Source organism: Sander vitreus, chromosome 3, assembly GCF_031162955.1.
Source record: "Sander vitreus isolate 19-12246 chromosome 3, sanVit1, whole genome shotgun sequence".
In the NCBI taxonomy this organism is placed as follows: Eukaryota; Metazoa; Chordata; class Actinopteri; order Perciformes; family Percidae; genus Sander; species Sander vitreus.
The window spans coordinates 28919671-28938290 of record NC_135857.1 but is presented as its reverse complement, the minus strand read 5'-3'; the positions used below and the strand labels follow the sequence as shown (position 1 = coordinate 28938290).

At 42.4% G+C, this 18620-nt stretch overlaps 1 protein-coding gene across 11 annotated transcripts in view; it reads right to left on the bottom strand.

Annotated features, from left to right (window-relative positions):
• The window catches only part of phldb1b (pleckstrin homology-like domain, family B, member 1b), a 119024-nt gene that overhangs the window by 12257 nt on the left and 88147 nt on the right, over positions 1 to 18620 (bottom strand). For 4 of the 11 annotated variants that reach the window (XM_078246843.1, XM_078246846.1, XM_078246840.1 and 1 more), the window contains 12 exons: positions 16740 to 17057; positions 15224 to 15370; positions 14817 to 14954; positions 12773 to 12901; positions 10202 to 10357; positions 9584 to 9694; positions 9370 to 9459; positions 5432 to 5569; positions 4515 to 4631; positions 4224 to 4329; positions 2393 to 2735; positions 1985 to 2075 (listed from right to left, as the gene is read on the bottom strand). In XM_078246843.1, the coding sequence (XP_078102969.1) occupies positions 1985 to 2075; positions 2393 to 2735; positions 4224 to 4329; positions 4515 to 4631; positions 5432 to 5569; positions 9370 to 9459; positions 9584 to 9694; positions 10202 to 10357; positions 12773 to 12901; positions 14817 to 14954; positions 15224 to 15370; positions 16740 to 17057 (1884 nt within the window). Of the gene's footprint in view, positions 1 to 1984; positions 2076 to 2392; positions 2736 to 4223; positions 4330 to 4514; positions 4632 to 5431; positions 5570 to 8112; positions 8236 to 8806; positions 8942 to 9369; positions 9460 to 9583; positions 9695 to 10201; positions 10358 to 12772; positions 12902 to 14816; positions 14955 to 15223; positions 15371 to 16739; positions 17058 to 18620 lie in introns of all 11 variants that reach the window. The other 7 variants (XM_078246842.1, XM_078246844.1, XM_078246845.1 and 4 more) reach the window with 7 other exon arrangements.

Here is an 18620-nt window from a genome sequence, read left to right as displayed (position 1 = left end):
TGGACCGGAGCGATTTTCAGATCAAGCGAGGAGCGAGGAACAATCAAATAAGGGAATTGGCATGTACCTACAGTCAGAGATTTTAATTCAACACCCTTATAAATAAAACTTTCTGGTGTGCATGAGCTTTGTAGTAACTTCACACAATCCTAAATGTTTTTAAAGACATATAATCTGTCTACAATTCTGTTATTTCCTCATGGACCATCAAACCAAGCCAATCAGATTCAAAACAGTGGCCTTATCATTTAAATCAACTGAACTGACTTAATAATACAACTTGATAAAAGGAGCTACAGGCTTATAATGATCCAAAGGACCACTGGATTAATCTCACACTCATGCTCTGTGATGAGAACTACAGCTACAAGTAACAAGAGAAATGTGGGAGAAAAAGCTTCAGACCTGAGAATTGATTGGGGCAGCGCTGAGCTTTCATTTTCTTGGTCGCGGTTGATCCAGCTAGCCAAATTTTCTTCTGTCTCCCAAGTAGGTGTAATTTAGAGTCGTCATTAAGTAACAAAACAATCCGGTCAGTAGGTATAGGACATCCTATCACATCAGATATTATTGATGTTGTTTTATTCCAGAACTCATGCACCTGTTCACACTCCCAGACCATGTGCAAGAAAGATCCAGTTTGTTCAGGTTGGCAGAACGTGGAGTAGGAATGGCTTTAGAGATGTATCTCTTCTGAGGAGTCCAATATGTCCTATGGCATATGTTGAAGTGGATCTGCTGGTGATATGGGTTCTTGGAGCAATGGGAAATGTTGTCCCAAACTGTCTCCCAATTAATTACGTTCCCATCCGGGCTCAGCTCTCGCTCCCATTTCTTTACTATTGGGAGTTCTCCTACAGATACTTGCATCAGTTTAGCATAAATCCCGAACACTAATCCTTAAGCGAAGATAAAGGAAGAAGGATGTCCTAGGGATCTCAGAGCTAGAGTATTTTAGCCTAGGTTGTTTATTATTCCAAATATACTGCCGAATTACGGTGTCAAGTTTCTTCCAGAAATGTATTGGTGGGGGTAAGGGGATCATTGTACTTAAGAAATTCACACGAGGAACTATGTTCATTTTAACGACAGCAATCCTGGAGTGTAGCAATGCCGGCAGCGCAGACCAATTGGCCAGATCTCTTTGAACACTACTTAGTATAGTTTCATAGTTGTCCTGTATGTAAATATGTAATTTTGGTTTGGGTTGGTATTGTATCACTAATAGCTGAGGTCACCTGTCCGTTGTTCAGCAGAAGAAGATTAGATTTATTCCAGTTGATTTTATAGCTGGAGATTGAGCCAAATTCGTTAAAGATCTTAAGAATTTTTGGGACAGAGTCCTCAAGGTCAGAGATGTACAGCAAAACATCATCTGCAAATAACAATATTGAGTTGTTATTGGATTTAATCTGGACATTACATATTTTATCTTGCTTTATGGCTTGGGCTAACAGTCCAAGAGAGATCGCAAATAGCATGGGAGATAGCGGGCATCCCTAGCCTGCATTCAATGACTGTGAATGCAGGCCATTGGTTGAGACTATGGCCGTGGGATTCGCATATAAAATACGTACCATGTCATTGATTTTGGCTCCGAAGCCAAGCCTCTCCATTACTTGCCACAAGTAGTTCCACTCTAGGCGGTCAAAAGCCTTTTCGCGTCCATTGATAAAACTGGTGCCGTTGTTGGAAGTTTTTGGATTCTTCTATTACATGGAATAATCAGTGTATATTGTCTGCAGTGTGACGCTTTGGTATAAACCCTGATTGGTCGGGTGGACCAGCTTCTCAATAAAGCGTTCTAGGCGTAGTGCCAAGACTTTGGAATAGAGCTTAATATCCGTCGCAATGAGGCTGATGGGCCTGTAGTTTGAGCACTCCGTAGGATCTTTACCCTTTTTGCGTATGACCGAAATTAGTGCAGTGTTGGTTTGTTGATGAAAGGTGCCCTGTAGCGTTCCCTTTTGAAGTTGTGTCTTACCCGCGATTCAATAAGTCTAGCTTTCTCCAGCTGCGCCTCCTTCAGCATTTTCTCCATCTCTTCAATCTTCAGCGAGTCCACTCCTCCGACACTGAAGTCAAACACAACAACTCAGTGTTACCACATAATGTTCATCTGCCTTCAAAGTGATTGAGATAGTACACGCTGACATGTTCGTATCCTAAGAAACAACTTCTATATCCGACAACTACATAATTACAAATTAACTAACAATTTTTTAAAAACAATGTCTGGAGGGCAATTTTGTAGACAGCATTTGTGAATTTGACGTCCATATCAAAATGAAAAGAGAGTCTGGCCTTGACTGTTTGTGTGTGTGTGTGTGTGTGTGTGTGTGTGTGTGTGTGTGTGTGTGTGTGTGTGTGCGTGCCTTTTCCTTGGTTGTACCTGGACATGTTATCTGGTGAGCAAGCCGAGTTGTTCCCTGTGGACACGCTGGTGTCCATGCTGTCGGAGCTCTCCAGGCTCAGGGTGTCGTAGGGCTGCTCCCCAGCTGACGGGGGCTGGTGGTGCAGGATAGAGTGGTGAACCAGAGGGGGGGGGCCTACAGAGCTGTGGCTCAGCGCAGGGCTGTAGGCCATGATCGGGGAGTAGGAGGGCGATGAGGAGGTCGAAGTCATGAGGTGGGACTGAGACCCATGGAGTGCGTCCCACTGACACTGAGCCTCCACCGCTGCTCTCTGTTTGAGCTCGGCCAGACGGCGACGCTGTTCATCGATCACCTGCTGACCTGGAGGGAGGAGGGTGAGTGTTGATGAGTGGACGTTCTGATTTTGAACCAATGTGGCAGATGGAACGACAACGGAACTTCAACCTGCAAGCAACTCCATGTCTGTCAGCAGAGGTCTATTTGTTTCCTACAGAGCTGGGAGATCACCACTGTTCTAGCTATAGCTCATCCAAGCATCCTAAACTGAAGAACCACTAATAATACACAATAAACAACCATCACACAAACGATCCGACCATAAACCATGCACCACACATACAAGTATGTGCTCTCTCAGTAACACAAGCTTGAGGATAATTGCAAAAACCAATAAAGTCCTGTCATCACAAACGTCAGTATCTATCAAACTCCTCACATCTCAAATCCATGCTGCTGTGCACCTGATAATGGGCACATTGGTCTGGAAAGAAGTGCCCAGGTCGATAACTCAAAAGGAGGAGCTCACTGAATGCTGAACATGCAAGATTTATTATCCTGCAGAGGGAATTCATAGAAGATTGATGGAGGAAGAAAGACTCTTCGATGTTACAGACAAAAGAAAAGATGAAAAAAAATATTTTCGTGGGAGAAGAGTTAATGACACACCACAGATGGAAGAGACTGAGAGAGAAGGATGAAGAGAGGAGCGTTTGGTGAAGACAGGGTCTGATATAAACAGCTGCCAAGTTCTGGTAAATGTTACCTTTGATGGATGAATCAATAAAAGTAACCTGCCAGACTGGCTTAAGTTTCGGATTTAATTTTTTAGATACATACAGTCTTTGGTCTTCAAGCAGGTTCCTGATTGGCTGCCTGCTATGCTGCCTGGCATCTAATTCTCTGCATCTCCTTTGTCTGGATGGTTAATTATCCACATGGTCGCTTAAACTTATCTGAAGGTAGAATTAACACATTGGTGAACTCTACAAGTGAGTTTACCCATTTCTAAATGATCCAAGCAATAGAACAGGCAGGGTGATGTTTGAGCTAGAGATCCTTCTCTGCAGGAGAGACAAACAGTTCATTTCAGGATCAATCCCGCTGAACAAAATTAAATAAAGCAATAGAAATCATCAACTCCTGGACGCAGCGATCCATCTACCTGCTGAGCTTCCCTCTATGGTGTTCTGTCTGGAGGTCTGGGGTTCTGTGGTGCAGCAGTGCAAGAAGAGACAAGTCCACAGACAGAAACAGACAGACATGAAAATAACCAGAACTGCAGACGCTGATAAATGTGACTAACTCAGGTTGCCAACCCAGCACATGTGTGGGGCAGCCAGCTGAGCTAAAACGCCAAACTGCTTTGCTCTGATCCATTGAGTCAAACAACACTAAAGCATAAGGAACACAACTCCCTCTGATGTCACACACACACACACACACACACACACACACACACACACACACACACACACACACACACACACACACACACACACACACACACACAGCTCCATTTAGAACAGTGTTGGTTTTTGTAAAGTGAAGCTCAGGGGAAGACCAAGTTACCTTTCTGCTGCAGAGCCAGCTGTCTCTTGGTCTCAATGTCCTGCAGGGTTGCAGCAAGGTTCCTGGGCAGACTGCCAGTGCTGTTGGCCACCAGCAGGGGGCTCTGCTGGGTCAGAGGGAGCAGACAAAATATTAGGATTAAATGTCAACAAATAAATAAATACATAAGAATTGTGGGGGTTTAAATAATTATCCATGTTTTAGGGGGAATTGTGTGGACATTCTCAAAGTGGATGGAGATTTAAGACTAAATTAAAAGTTGATGGCCACATCAATAAACAACCTGTCTACCTTTGAGCTTGAGTTGCGTCCCAGTGTTGCTGCGCCGTGCTGTAGAGGGGATGCAGAGCCTGATTTAGGTTGATGAAGAGAGAGGCCTGGATCACTGTCCAGCTTAGAGCGGAACACCTGACAGAGGAAGAATACAAAGAGCATGACGAGGGCTGATAGTACATCACGTGATGGCAGATGGGGTGTTTTACAACGAAGCACAGCTGAAATCCACCATTGATGACACGAAGCACCTGCTAGAAAACAGAGGTTAAAAGCATGATAAGCATTATGCTGTGAGTGCTTCTGAACACTGACTTTGTTAAAATAAAATGCTGGAATTAATAAATCAAGGTTCAATTGGCAGTATACATTTTCATAATAAAAGACTTAAGAGGTTAAGGAGTTAGGCTGCAGTCACACACACACACACACACACACACACACACACACACACACACACACGGAACAACCACCTACTGCCGCACTACATGGAAGGAGACACAGGCGGTCTGCAAGGGGGTTTCAACTGATAAAAACTCATTGTAAGACAGACACACAGACAGACACACAGACACACAGACAGACACACACACACACACACACACACACACACACACACACACACACACACACACACACACCTGGAACAACCGCCTAGTCCCTTTCATTAAATAGCTCTTCGATCAGGCCCATTAACAGTACATTAATGCTACATTCATGTACTTTTGGACTATATGAAATGAAGACACCCTCTCTATACATAATGTGAGTTTTTTAGTCAGTTCTTCATCTCAAAGCGAGGTGAACTGTATTATCTAGTCGTTTTTTTAAGAGGCTTCAAGAGGGTTAGGGTTTTTTTCTATTCCTAACACACAGTTGAAGTAAGTCGAAGGTTGGCAGATGAAAAACGAGGAAAAAGAAGAAAGGCCCTCTACCTGCAGCACAGGCCTGCGGCCTGACAGTGACTTGGCTGGCAGAGAAGGACAGAGCTGGCTGGAGCCAGTCATCAGCTCCTGGTACCACTGCTCTAAATCTAGCTTGGGGAGGTGAGGCCTACTACCCTCAGACTGGTACTGAGGAGCACACAGAGGAGCGACAAAGAGAGACAGAAGAGGAGAGAGGAGAAAGGAAACAAAGAAGGGAAGAAAAGAAAATAGAGATTAGAAAGCATTCAGTAAGAAGAGGGTAGAAACATTTGTTTTACACACCCTCAAAAGCTGTAATTAAGTTTTTTTTTTAATACTTTAAATATCTTCAACATATTATTGTTGTCAGCAGCAGTATGCTTCATACCCTCCAGCTGCTATATCCCTATTTTACATGTCTCTATTCTAATTCTATGTTGCTGCTGCAATGACCCAGTTTCTCACAAGAACATTTAAGCTCTCATCTAATTTTTTGTTTTACTTCACTTCAGCTGTCCTTGGAGCCTAATGCATACAGTATCCCTATTGTTTACAATATCTAAAAGAACAACGCTAGATTTAGCTTTGTTTTCTTGTTGCCATTAATGCTGAGTTGTTTATACCACAGTTACAAGCACCCGCTGTTCTGAAAAACCCATTTTAAACAGCTGATTGAGACATGCTGCTTGCTAAGATGACTATCATGTAGCTAATAGTCACATTAAATAGATGTTTTTTCATTACTGTACAACTGACAAAAGTGAGTTTATTCAAGTTCAGTTCTGACACAATCTAATTTTATGATACAGAGGCAATGGGTGGGAAAAATGATATATTCATCATATCAAATGTGATGGGTTATATAAGTAAAATCAGCAGTATGACTGTGAGCCACGTCTGGGGAATCTTTGGAAACAATGGGAGTCTGTGACTTGAGGCAAACCTGCAGTACAACAGACAGCAAGAGCTCCTGATAAATACAGTAAGATCACAGGGTTTAGAGTCTTCATGGGCTTCTATAGTGACAGGAAATATGTCTTGTATTATCCTGTAACACTTAAAGTGATATAGGCCAACTGTAACTGTGCGTATCTGTAAGCAAAAGTAACACATTTCTTTTTTTTCACCGAAACAGATAGTTGCATGTAATCAAAAAATATTGCAGTTGTGACAAATAACTTAATGCAAGCACAAATTTCAGAGGCGATACAATTATTATCTATATTTCCAGGGCACCAAGTATGGGGACTTTAAAGGTGTCCCAGATCCATAAGATAAACTAATTCTAGGCTGGTTTTTAGTATGTGTTCACTCTGCAAAAGTGCAGTATACTCAAGTATACTCACTCCAGTGTGCTGTCACTGTAACAGAAACAGATATAGGTTGAGATAATTAATAGGGCACGAGAAATGAAAAAAAATATTTCTGCTACACCAATTCATGTTTAATTTTTTTGATTTTTTCTGTTTCACAAATGACTCAATTCAAATAAAAACAGGGGACAAAAGCAAACACTTTTTGGTTGAACTGGTGACAGCCGATAAACAAATGCAGCCAAAAAGGAGGGAGGGAAGGAAGGAAGGAAGGAGGGAAGGAAGCACACACCTCCACAGAAAGAGAGAGGGAGGAGCCGTGAGAATAGGGGAGGCAGGAGAAGGCGGGGTCTACTGCTCCAGACTGCAGGGGCTGGCGAAGCGGAGAAGTAGGGGACGACTCCACCTTTGGCATCCCATACATCTGATTTAGCTGGCCCACTGTCACATACTCCTTCCCAAAGGAAACACACACGCAGACAGGAGAAAGAGACAGTGAAGACATACACGTCAGCAAGACAGGCAGCAGAAGGGAAACATATCAAGACCTTCTGTGTGAGGGGAGGAGGGTCATAACAACACACAGCATATGGCAACATGTTTCACATGATCAACATTAGGTTTAGACTGATATATGACACCAACACTGGCCTCTTCATATCATTCACCACTAACGTGTTTATTCTCTAGACATGTAAGCATACATTTCTTTTCATAGATGTATCATTATCCTGGATTCTAATTAACAGAGCAATGCAATTTTACAGTTATTAGAGCTGCAGCAGGTAGAATGGAAAACATAACGCCAGAATTTTAAGTAGAGTGAGACCTCTTCCTGCAGCTCTCCCTCTCCCCTCTTTGTTGCACGGGCAATGCATGCGCAGAACGGCCAATAGGAACGCTCTCTCTCTCTGAAATGACCTGTGATTGACCAAAGTCTCCCATGACAGCTAGATTTTATGAAGCCTGAATACAGAGCCAAGAGGAGATGCAGAAGTCTAATTTCTCTCAGACCCCTTGAATTACAATATGCTGAAAGATTATTATCAAATTTTTGCCATACAACGCCAAAAATAAAGTGAATACCACAGATACCAGCTTTTCTATGCCTCAAAGCTAACCTGCATTTATTAGTCCAACCCTAAATAGTACTGCTGATATGATGTAGTCATAGATGCTTAGCGTCTCCTGCCTTGCAGCTAAGTATGGGTGAGTACAATATGCTTATACCAAAGGCTCATGTAGCAGAGAGCAAAGCCAACAGTACAGTCACTTTGATTAACAGCAAACCAGCAGAGGGAGCAACATAACATGGAAATGGAATGATGGAGAGAGACAGAGGAAGGAGAGTCAAGACAGAAACTACAGAGGAAAGAGACAGACAGGAAATGATGGTACCTCGCAGGGGCCAGCTAATGCAGCATCTATGGCAAACGAGCGGCTGTGAGAGGCGGGCTTGCTGTTTTCATGGAGGCCGCTGCTGCCGTACATCTTATAGACATCTGACAGCTTCATGTACTCCTGAGCACGAGCCAACAGCGGTGAGGCAGGATGAGAAGCCATGAGGACAACATTGTACCGTACTTCTTATGTACAGTATATTAACACGCACATACAAGCACAGATACCATATTAAACCCGACTGTTCGAGTGCTGGTATTACAGCTAAAATATGCGCGACGACAACAGATAGACAAACAGAAACAAACCAAGCAACAGAAAGCGCATCTTTAGCATCACATCCGGCTGACACACAGGATGTCACACACAACCAGTGATGTAGTGGTTAATAAGAAGATGCTGAAATTGTGACCGCATTGTATCATTATATACTCTCCTGATTTTATGTGTCTTCCACTACATCCCTGGGCTCGGAACAGAAAAGACGCCCAACTTGAACTGAAAGCTACTGTGCCGGCTCCTCTTTTTAACATAACTATGTAACCTGGGCAGGCACAGTAGGTCACAGGTGCAATTAGAGTTGAAGTGTGACCAGGACACTAACAGTGCAATGGGTAACCTTTGGGGTGAGTTGCACAAACAACAAAGCAGGACGCAGAGGGCTTCATGCAGGGATCATTAGTCTGGTTACCTCCGTAGGGCTGCTGGGGTACAACTGACAGAGAGGGGAGGGATGTAAGTAGGAAGGAGAGGCTCGACAGAGGGAATGCTGGGAGGAGTGGACATCCTCCAACAACAGGTCAGCCTCGCTGATACGGAGCGCTTCCTGTTTTAACAATTCAGGAATAAGTGCTTTTAATGCTTACAGAAAATGTATGGGACACATATACTAGTTCTGGTTTCCACAAAAAAAATAAAGGGAATGTGTGAAACAGGTGTTCTGTCAATTGCCCTTCCTCTATTAAAAAATCAGTGAAACATCAAGTCCATTAATGTAGTGACCATTACAAGATTAGTTTGCTCTACACATTAATTATCAACAACTCCGCATTATAAACACGCAAAACCATCAAACATCTTTGCATTAGTCTGATTACACCAGGTGTGTTGAACAGTTAGATTCAAATGATTACCAAGAAGTTTGCAAATGACTGTGAGTTAAAGGGGTAAATGTGGTGAGGAACCAGCTACAGGTCATCAAAGCTCCCTTTTGTTTTAGGCCAGGAGCACTGTATGTGTGTGTACTTCTCTCACTTCTCTCATTGCAGAAGAGGACTTGGGGAAGATCTTTCCACCCGTCAGGCTGTGGTATCTCTTCTCCAGGGCCGACAGCCTCTCCTTCTCCTGGAACATAAAGGCAATATTTTAGTTGTTTAAGGAGCAACTCTTTAAATCAAATACCATATTATGGTAAACTGCTCATTTTTAGATATCTGCAATTATCACTATTTTTCCTTCACAGTAGTACCTTTTGGAGCATTTGTAGTGTGAGGGTCCGGTCTTTGGCCAGCCGCTCGCACTCCTGAGATGCCTGCAGTCCAAGCTGGTGGGCCTGGTTCTCCAGAGAAGACACCTTCTCCTAAAGAAGGCAGAAATAATGAAACCCTGAATACAAACTGTGCTGTGGCAATAGCACAAAAAGCATAGTATAACTTTTCTGAGTACCAGAGTGGAAGGACGCAGCGGTGCAAAATGAACGCATGACTAAAAGAAACTCCACAGACCTTCAAACCTCCATGTTGTAACGCCAAATGTCTTTGGTGGTATTTGTTTGGTTTAAATAACAGTATTGTTAAAAAGAAATACTGAATTCATGACCTAACGACACCTCTGTAGTGAGTAAAAAAATAAATAAGCAAACTGTCTCCAGATGGTTGAGGCTTGTTTGGCTGCTATCTCTCTGCCTGGTGTGAAAACTACTTTTAACTTCTAAAGGCATTTGGTATGAGCATGGTCAAACTAAATAGATACTGAATGTCTGCAGAACTATTTGCCATTGGCTGCTTTAAAAACCCATACTGTACAAACCATCATAAGGATATTCTGGTATTAAAGATGGCCCACAGTTTGTTGGATGTTTCCTCACCTTCCTCCTGGCCACACTGCTGTGGTACTCTGCTCTCTCCTGGAGCAGCTGCTGGCTGATGGTTTCTCTTTCCTCCTCCAGGCTGCTTTCTCTCTCCAGCTGCTGAAACTCCAAGTCCTCAAACTTTTTGGTTCCTGTTTCCAGCGCCTCTCCGTCCTGATGGAGGCCCACATACAACATCAGCGTTTACATCATAAACAGATAAACCCACTGTACACATTGCTAATTTTAAAGCCATCCACTATTCTCAGACTAGCGCAGCTGTTGACAGTAAAGCGAAAACACCTTGACTTTTATATTTGAAAAAATAGCTTGATGTTTTCACAGCATGGCTGAAGCTCTTTTTGGGGACAAGTACAAGCACACCGTGCTCAGTCAAGCAGATGGTCATAAAGAACATGCTTCTACTGCAGCACAGTGACTGGTGTGTGTGGTAATTAGATGTACTGTAATACACAGGAGGCAAGGGACGCTCATTTACATAAAAAAAAAGAAGAAAAAAAGAAAGAAATTTCACACTGTTTTGATTTGTGGTCAGACTTCTTTGCTAATGTCATTTGATTCTTCCCTCCATCACTTTCACTCTACTCTTCTACTTAAACTGCTAAAGAATAAACACCTACAATATGGGCTACTAAAATGATTGTACAAATACTACAAAATATATGTACAGTAAATATAAAATACTGATATAAAACATTGCTGGCTTCAATGTAAATATCTGTACTACGGTGTATTCCAGAAGTTTATCTCAGGTTTTAGCCCGTCCTTCCTGTTGTAGCTGACAAGCTTACGTTTTAACAGCACTTCTGTCAGCAGCAGGGAGACAAATGTTTGAGTCTATATGCTCTTAAGAATCTTTGTAGCACTTGTGAAGGACCCGACAGCCCGTAATGTCAATTCATTGACATGCAGTCTGAGATGAAAATTACTCATTTTTGCAAGTGGTCAAAACAAGAACAAAGAACTCAAAATGTCAAAAATGTACTGTAGGCATTACAAAGAGTTGTTTGTTCTATGTTGAGACATTTTTTCTACTTTGCACCTAAGATTTAAGTGTACTGGGGTACTGGGCCTGAAAACCATATCTGTTCATCATAAACATTTGCAATGTCGTTTTCAAAGTTTGCTCTCTCACTGAATGTGAGCCAAACAAATTAAGTTAAATAAAGACTATAGCACTACATACAGCTTTACTGAATCACAGTGTCCGATTTTGCACACAGAGCATCACTGTCAACAAAGAATAGCTAAAAAATAGGTAGCTTACAATAACTATTCTAGTTGGTAAAAATGATTCATCTTTTTTTTTCAACTCTCAGACTCAACATTCATTTAGATAAGAGAAGTCACAGAATGAGAGCGAGGGAAGACAGAGAATGGATCTAGTCAGGGCCTATGTTAATTGATTAGTGAGCAGTTATACAAATTAAGCGAGCCATGACAAATCACAGAAGAGATGCAGGTCAGATTCACACATGCAGTGCAGCATGACCGTATCACAGGACACACATTTTACCAAAATGCATCACTAGCAGCTGAAGTGACCAGGAGCTGTGTGTGTGCTCCTATGTTGACCTGAGGGTTTCAGCAGCATGTAGGTGGGGTGTCGAGGAGGGAAAATTCCTGCAGCTTGGAGCAACAGCACGTCTGTGAGGGGCACTGAGGGAGCTTCTCATAAACACACTGAGTTTGTGTGTGTGTGTGTGTGTATGTTTGTGTCTGTAAAACCATATGTAGTGGGCCCCTGCTAAAAGGTTAAAGGTGCCTGTAGCACTATGTGCGGTGGCATGTGCTGAGGCCTGGCACATATACTGCCCTAGCAGTAAGTGCAGAAACATTGAGAGTGAGAAAAAAAGGGTTCAAAGTTTTCAGGCTGGCTGGCTGGAAAACTGTATGGCAGATAGATCATCATGGATCATCTTCACAGAATGCAAGAGGAAAAACAGCATCAACCAACAAAACATGTTTTCCCCTCATCTTGTCCATTTTAACTAGTTAGTTTAAAGGTCCCATATTATGCTCATTTTCAAGTTCATACTTGTATTTTGGGTTTCTACTAGAACATGTTATCATGTTTTAATGTTCAAAAATAATTTTTCTCATACTGTCCGTCTGAATATACCTGTATTCACCCTCCACTCCGTTTTAGCTCTCAGCTCTTTTTTAAAAAATAAGTAAAATTAAGTTATATGCTTTAGCTAAGGCTCACCAGCTAGCTTTCACTTGATATAGCCCTCATGCCAGCTGTCCATTTGGCTTTTTCTCTATAATATACATTTACAAACTATACATTCATAATGGGTCCAAATATCGCTTCTGTGAGGCTGGCCATTGCACATCACCTGCAGTTTAAAATAAGTTAATTTAACGCAGTGCCTGGAGGCTGGAAGGAACATGGTTGATGCTACTCACTAAAAGGTTGTGGGGGGAATGGTGACAGTGAGGAGGTTTATGTGTGGTGATATATTGGGCCAGGTTTTGTAGTTTCAAAGGGTCAGGCTACGGCAGACTGTAGTCCGTAGGTAGGGTGCAGGGGGTCTAGGTGCTTCTGTTGGACTAACGACCCACCCTTTTGAGCTGTTCCTGCAACTGTTCCCGCAGGGACTCAGGACAGTTATGAAGCTGGTTCTCCAACTCAGCGTAGCCCTCCTGGAGGCTCTGCAGGGCCCGGCGCTCGGCCTCAACATTAGCCCTCTCCTAGAAAGACACAACACACCCACACATAGAATGGATGGACGAGGGGAGAGAAAGAGAGAGAGAAACACACTGCTCAAAATCCACGCCATGCAAATAAAAAGCTGCAAGGTGTTAGCAACAGACATGTCGTGACAGACTTTAAGGGCGATTTTAAGAGAGGATGTTTAACAGGATGTTACAACTGGCAGTCTGGGATTCACAGATGGCACATGGTCTTAAAATAGCTAGAATAGATCATTCAAACTCTCAGATTTTCCTTATACAATTCAATTCATTTATTTTAAAGTAATAGATACTTGCATTTGAGTGCCTTCCTTTCCTCCCTTCTGTGTCACTGACAACTATTGGCTGCAAATATCCTGAAAGAACCTACATATCTTCCAACAAATATAACTTCGATAAACCGTGAAGAAATTGGCCCATAATTTATTTGACATTCATTGGCCCCAGAGCATTTATAAACTCACTTGTAATAATCCTGAGCCATGTCTGACAGTAGTGACACGGTCTCAGTTGCTCGCCATTTAAAGTACAGAAACATCATGTCTCTTTGGTGCTGCTCTAGTTTTAGGCTCAGGGATATCATCTTCACTTTGATGTGTAAGACTGAAAAGGTTGGCAGGTCTTTTAGGACTACCAGCACTGACAGGAGTTTCGCTCTAAAGTAAAAGGCAGGGTTCTGTCTTGTGTCTTCAGAGTCGAGGTGAAGCTTTGAGCAGTTCCAAGAGACACCACTGATTCCTTTTTAAATCATAATGGCAACAGTCGTATTGCCAGTAGTAGAACCACAGGTTCAGGGTGAATGTATCCTCTAATTTTCTATTAACACCTGGGGTTCCCCAACATTTCCATGCTAAATGTTGATCCAATGTCATGAGAAGAATTTCCAGATACGATAACATGTGTTCCTGGACATAATTAGTATTCAATTGTATATATAGTTTATAGTGTAGGAGGGGAGGTAGCACAGAGACATCAGATCAAAGCAACCGTTTCTGGTTCACTGACTCAATTACTTATCCTCTAATGAAACAATTATGAATGACACCTTTACATTTTGTTTGGAACTCCGTGGGACCCTCACAGGGAAGTTGAGATATACAGACAATACTGACAATTTAACAACCAAACGCCAAGAGACTAAGCTGGCAAATGTGCTTTCTCTTCACTTCCTTTATGTCTTGCTACAGTTAAAATGTGGTGGGTGCACGTCAAAAGAAAAAAGAACCCCCCTAAAACCCTTACAGAGAACATGCTAGTAGTTTCCCCTGTCCACTACCATAACAAAAATATTCAAAGTCTATTCGTGCACTACAGAACCAAAAACTACAGAGCCCAAACAGCCATAGAAGGGCAGGTTTCCTGGCCTACAGGGTCTGTCATGCAGACAGTGAAGAAACAGGTGAGCACAGTGGGTCAGAGATACAGTACCCATGAGTGCTGAAGGAGCAGAGAAAGGATTAGGGGTTAACGGATGTTGGTTAGTTAGCAGAGTCCAGCTGAGTAGAACACAGATGAGAGTTGACCTGAAAGCAAACCACTAAAGTGAAAACATGCAAAAGAGAATACCCAAGGAGGTAAATCCAATTCTTTATTTAGCCCTTTATATGGCTGTAATTGTCTGTACCAAGCATTCTTGCCTTGAAGAATTGACTATATTGCACAGACAGGAATGCCGACTCATGTAAAGACACCAACAGTGACGTACCAGTAGGGAATGTAAGAGACCAGAGAAGACTGTTTAGGAGACTGTAAAAGCAAAGGCAGTGAGTGTATGTGTGTGTTTTCTCTCTTCTCTAAGAATGTACACAACCTCTGCAAATATTTGAATCCTGTATACTTGAATATAATTGGTGGATTCAAATAAAGCATTTAAAATGTGAGCTGTACTATATATACCCACTGCTCTCTGTACCTTGTCTTTCTCCCTCTGGATGGTGCTCTCCAGCTCATCTAGCTTGCGCTGCAGCTGAGTGATGATGTCTGTTTCAGCCTCTATCTGGTCGAGCTCCGCCTGCCTTTCGCCCTGCAGCAAGGCACGCTCCATCTCCGCCTGGAAGAGTGGACCAAACAAAGTCACTCAGTGTCGTAGCAGTGAGCTATGAGGCTAATATTAGCCTTCAGGCCCCCACAGAATAACGGAACCACTTAGTAATGATGCTGTGACCATGAACTGTATTCAGCTTGTTCTGCTACTGTGGAAGCTCTTGTCTTTTCTATCTTAGTTCTTTAAATGTAGATGTTTTTCTTGAGTCTAGGCTGGGTGAACGTGTAGACTCAAGTGAAATAATATTCCGTTAGTGTCCACTTTCTGTACTCTACCTCTTGCTTGGACTCCTGGAGTTGTTGCTCTAGCTCCGTCAGCCGGCTTTTCAGCTCATCGATTTGAGAGAGAACGCGAACCCGCTCGTCTTCCAGGTAACCCAGCTCCAGACGACCTGCGCTGCCTGAACTGGAAGAGTCCTCGTGCTGCAAGGAGAGAGAGAACATAGGAGGTCAGGCTTTCAAGAAAGGAAGTGAAGCCAGGGTAAGAAGGGAGATACAGATGTACACATCTTTCATTACATGTCAGATACTGCATCATCATCGTCTGTTTTGTGTTGTACATAAATACAGTCTCATACTTGCTGTACTGTGACATTCTCATCCGTTTAGACACCAGAATTCATTAATTTATTCTGTGATTACTGTTATTACTTTAGTACTAGTTTGTGGTTCACAGGGGAATAACTGGTGTCTGAGGTCTAAAAACAGTTTCAGTGGATTTCCCAGCCTCCCAAAATGCAAAACTCTCTCTACAAAAAACATCAGTTATAATCAATTCAAAATGACTGAATAATGGCACAATATAGAATATTCTATTGGCAACTTAAATTTAAAATTACAGGCATTAATAAAACCTTACTTGTCACAACAAACAGAAGAAAAGGATGTGAGGGAACAAACAGAAAGGATGCATAAGGTTCATGCGGGAGCCACTGTAAAAACCCAAAAAGCTAATAAATGTGATTTTAAAAAGAGAGAAAGTAGCTGACTGTAAGCTCTGTCATGCAGTGTCACTGATATGTACTGTAGGCCAAATGACTTTAAAATGACAGAAGATTTATGGGGATCCCATCATGTTTGCATCAATGCAAAATATTTTAATATTTTAGATAATAACAGCATCTCTCTGTGTACCCTGACAATGCATTACTCTGCAACACTAAAGGCCTGTCATAAGTTGCCATTGACTTAAACAGCAACAGAGTGTGAGAGCACAGGACAGTTTAAGATCCCAGCAGTGTAGTTGGTAACAGAAGATCCATCAGACGGTGACCTGGCCCATGACTCATTACCCTCGCCAAGGAGGTTATGTTTTCTGTTTGGTTTATTTGTCTGTTTGTCAACAATATTACAGAAAAACAACTGGCCAGATTTTCCTGAAACTTGGTGAAAGGGTGTAGCATGGGCCAAGGAAGAAGTTATTCAATTTTAAAGTGGATCTGAATCACGGGGGGGGGATACATGAATTATTGATATTGGTCTTGGCGGAGGTCTGTGCTCTCGGAGTGCCCTTTTAGTTGTGTAGTGTCCGAACTGTTGTATTATGTCTGCGGTAAAACCAGCTAGGAAACTAACAGCTGAGTGCTTCCGTACATTTCTTTTTTACAAATTAAAACGATGGATTTTTTTTTTTCACCAAATATGCAGTTGTATAAAATGTTTAGAATGAAAACATGCATTAACCTCACTTTTAACCACTGATTTAGCAAAGCCAAGCGCATTATTTGCACATGCTGGTTCCACAGTGGCATGCAGAGAGTGTCTTTGTTGGGAAATAAGCATTCCCTCTGACCTGTCTGTCTCCATTGTGCAGTGTTGATGCTGTGCTGAAAGCAGGGGATGTCCTCACCTCCTGATGAGTGCTCTCTGTACTACTACACTCCTCCTTCAGGTTCTCCTCGTCGCTCTCTCTCTGTCTCTGCAGCAGGCGGAGCGTGGCTGAGGACGGTGTCCCTCCTAGGACATTCTCTATGGACGGTCTCCGCCCCGAGCCGTCTGCCAGTCCCCCGGGGAAACCTGTCCTCCCTGAGCCCATGGGGTCCAGGCCGGTGCTCTCTCCTTTGTTGTATTCAGCGCAGAGGTTTAGGATGGTCTCAAGTCGCTGTCTCTCCTGTAGAAAAATGTACACATGACCAAAGAGGGACATCAGAATAGGGTTTTCTCATCGTCACATACTGTGCCTTATCATGGATTTTAACCTGAGCCTATGTTTTAACATGACCCAAAGGCTGCCAAGATACCCAAATTATAATCTGACTGACTAGCTGTATCCATTTTTTTAATAAAAGGTCCAATATCAGCTTTATATTTTAACACACTGATATATAAATGTAACTAGCCTACGTTAGATTACGTCCAGCCGTGGTAGGGTATATCTCCCTGCTATCTAATTTCCTGTGTTTGTGCTGGGTGTTGGGGATGAGCCAGCGACTGATGACAATCTGAAGATGGCCAGCTGAGACAGAGCAGCAGAAAGCAGGCCTGATGCTGAAAGAAAATTGTTTAATTTATTATAGATTCTATATTTCCATCACACTCAGAGTGAAAGACGTACAACTGCCATCTCCCAAATATCCTATTTGACTGAGCTGAATGTAACTAAACCAACCAACCAGACTGATGAGACTAATATTCTATTAATCAATGTCTGTGTGAGCCCTCACTGCCCTGCCCCCTGGGTGCTGCATGGGAGTCAGACTCTGTGACTGGTTGTCCAGCTGTCACTATGAGGGGTTAACCCACCTATGGGGGCCCTGGCAGACCAGGCCAACAGGGTGGCCTTTGAACTCTAAATGTCAGCTGCTGTCTGCTGCTGCACCCCTCTGCTGCAGACACAGCGTCTCTAAGGTCTGCAGAGCCTCACACAGCACTATGAGCCTTAAAGAATTATTACTGTTTGGGAGATGGTCTCATTGGTACGCTTAGATGTTTGGTCATGGAAAATCAGAGTCACGTTAATGAATCACTGGCTCCTGTACTCCATGCTTAGACTATATGTTGAATTTAGAGGCCAACAGTCATATATATACAGTAAAAAGTCAATCTCATATCAACATTAAAGCAAATGGTAATGTGTGCAAGAGGCTGTTCAAATGTACATGAATGATGTAAATAATTTTAAACATACACTGAGATTATGAGACGGTGTTGAAGGTTCTGGAAAAAGCCAGTGAGTGGACCATGAGTCAAGACTTTACTTATTTACTACTTGGCATGGAGTCAATTCAATTTCAATTCAATGACATTTTATTTATAGTATCAAATCATACCAAGAGTTATCTCGAGACACATTACAGATACAGTAGGTCTAGACCACACTCTATAATTTACAAAGACCCAAAAATTCCACTAATTCCCCCAAGAGCAATCATTTAGTGTGGACAGTGGTGAGGAAAACTCCCTTTTAGAGAGAAACCTCGGACAGAACCACTTTAGAAATCAATCTTTCAAAAAGAAAAAAATACTTTGGCCTATTTGGTCACTGTGACCAAAAGTGGCAATTATTAGATAATGTATGCTAAAACGTAGTATAACAGAAGCACAAGTAAAGAATAAATAATGTTAGCTTTGGCTAATGTTAAACAACAGTGTGTTTTATTGCTTGTGAGTTCAACATTGCATTTATAAGAGAACGAGTGCTATTTCTTCCTTTCAAAACATGTAGTCTCAGTTT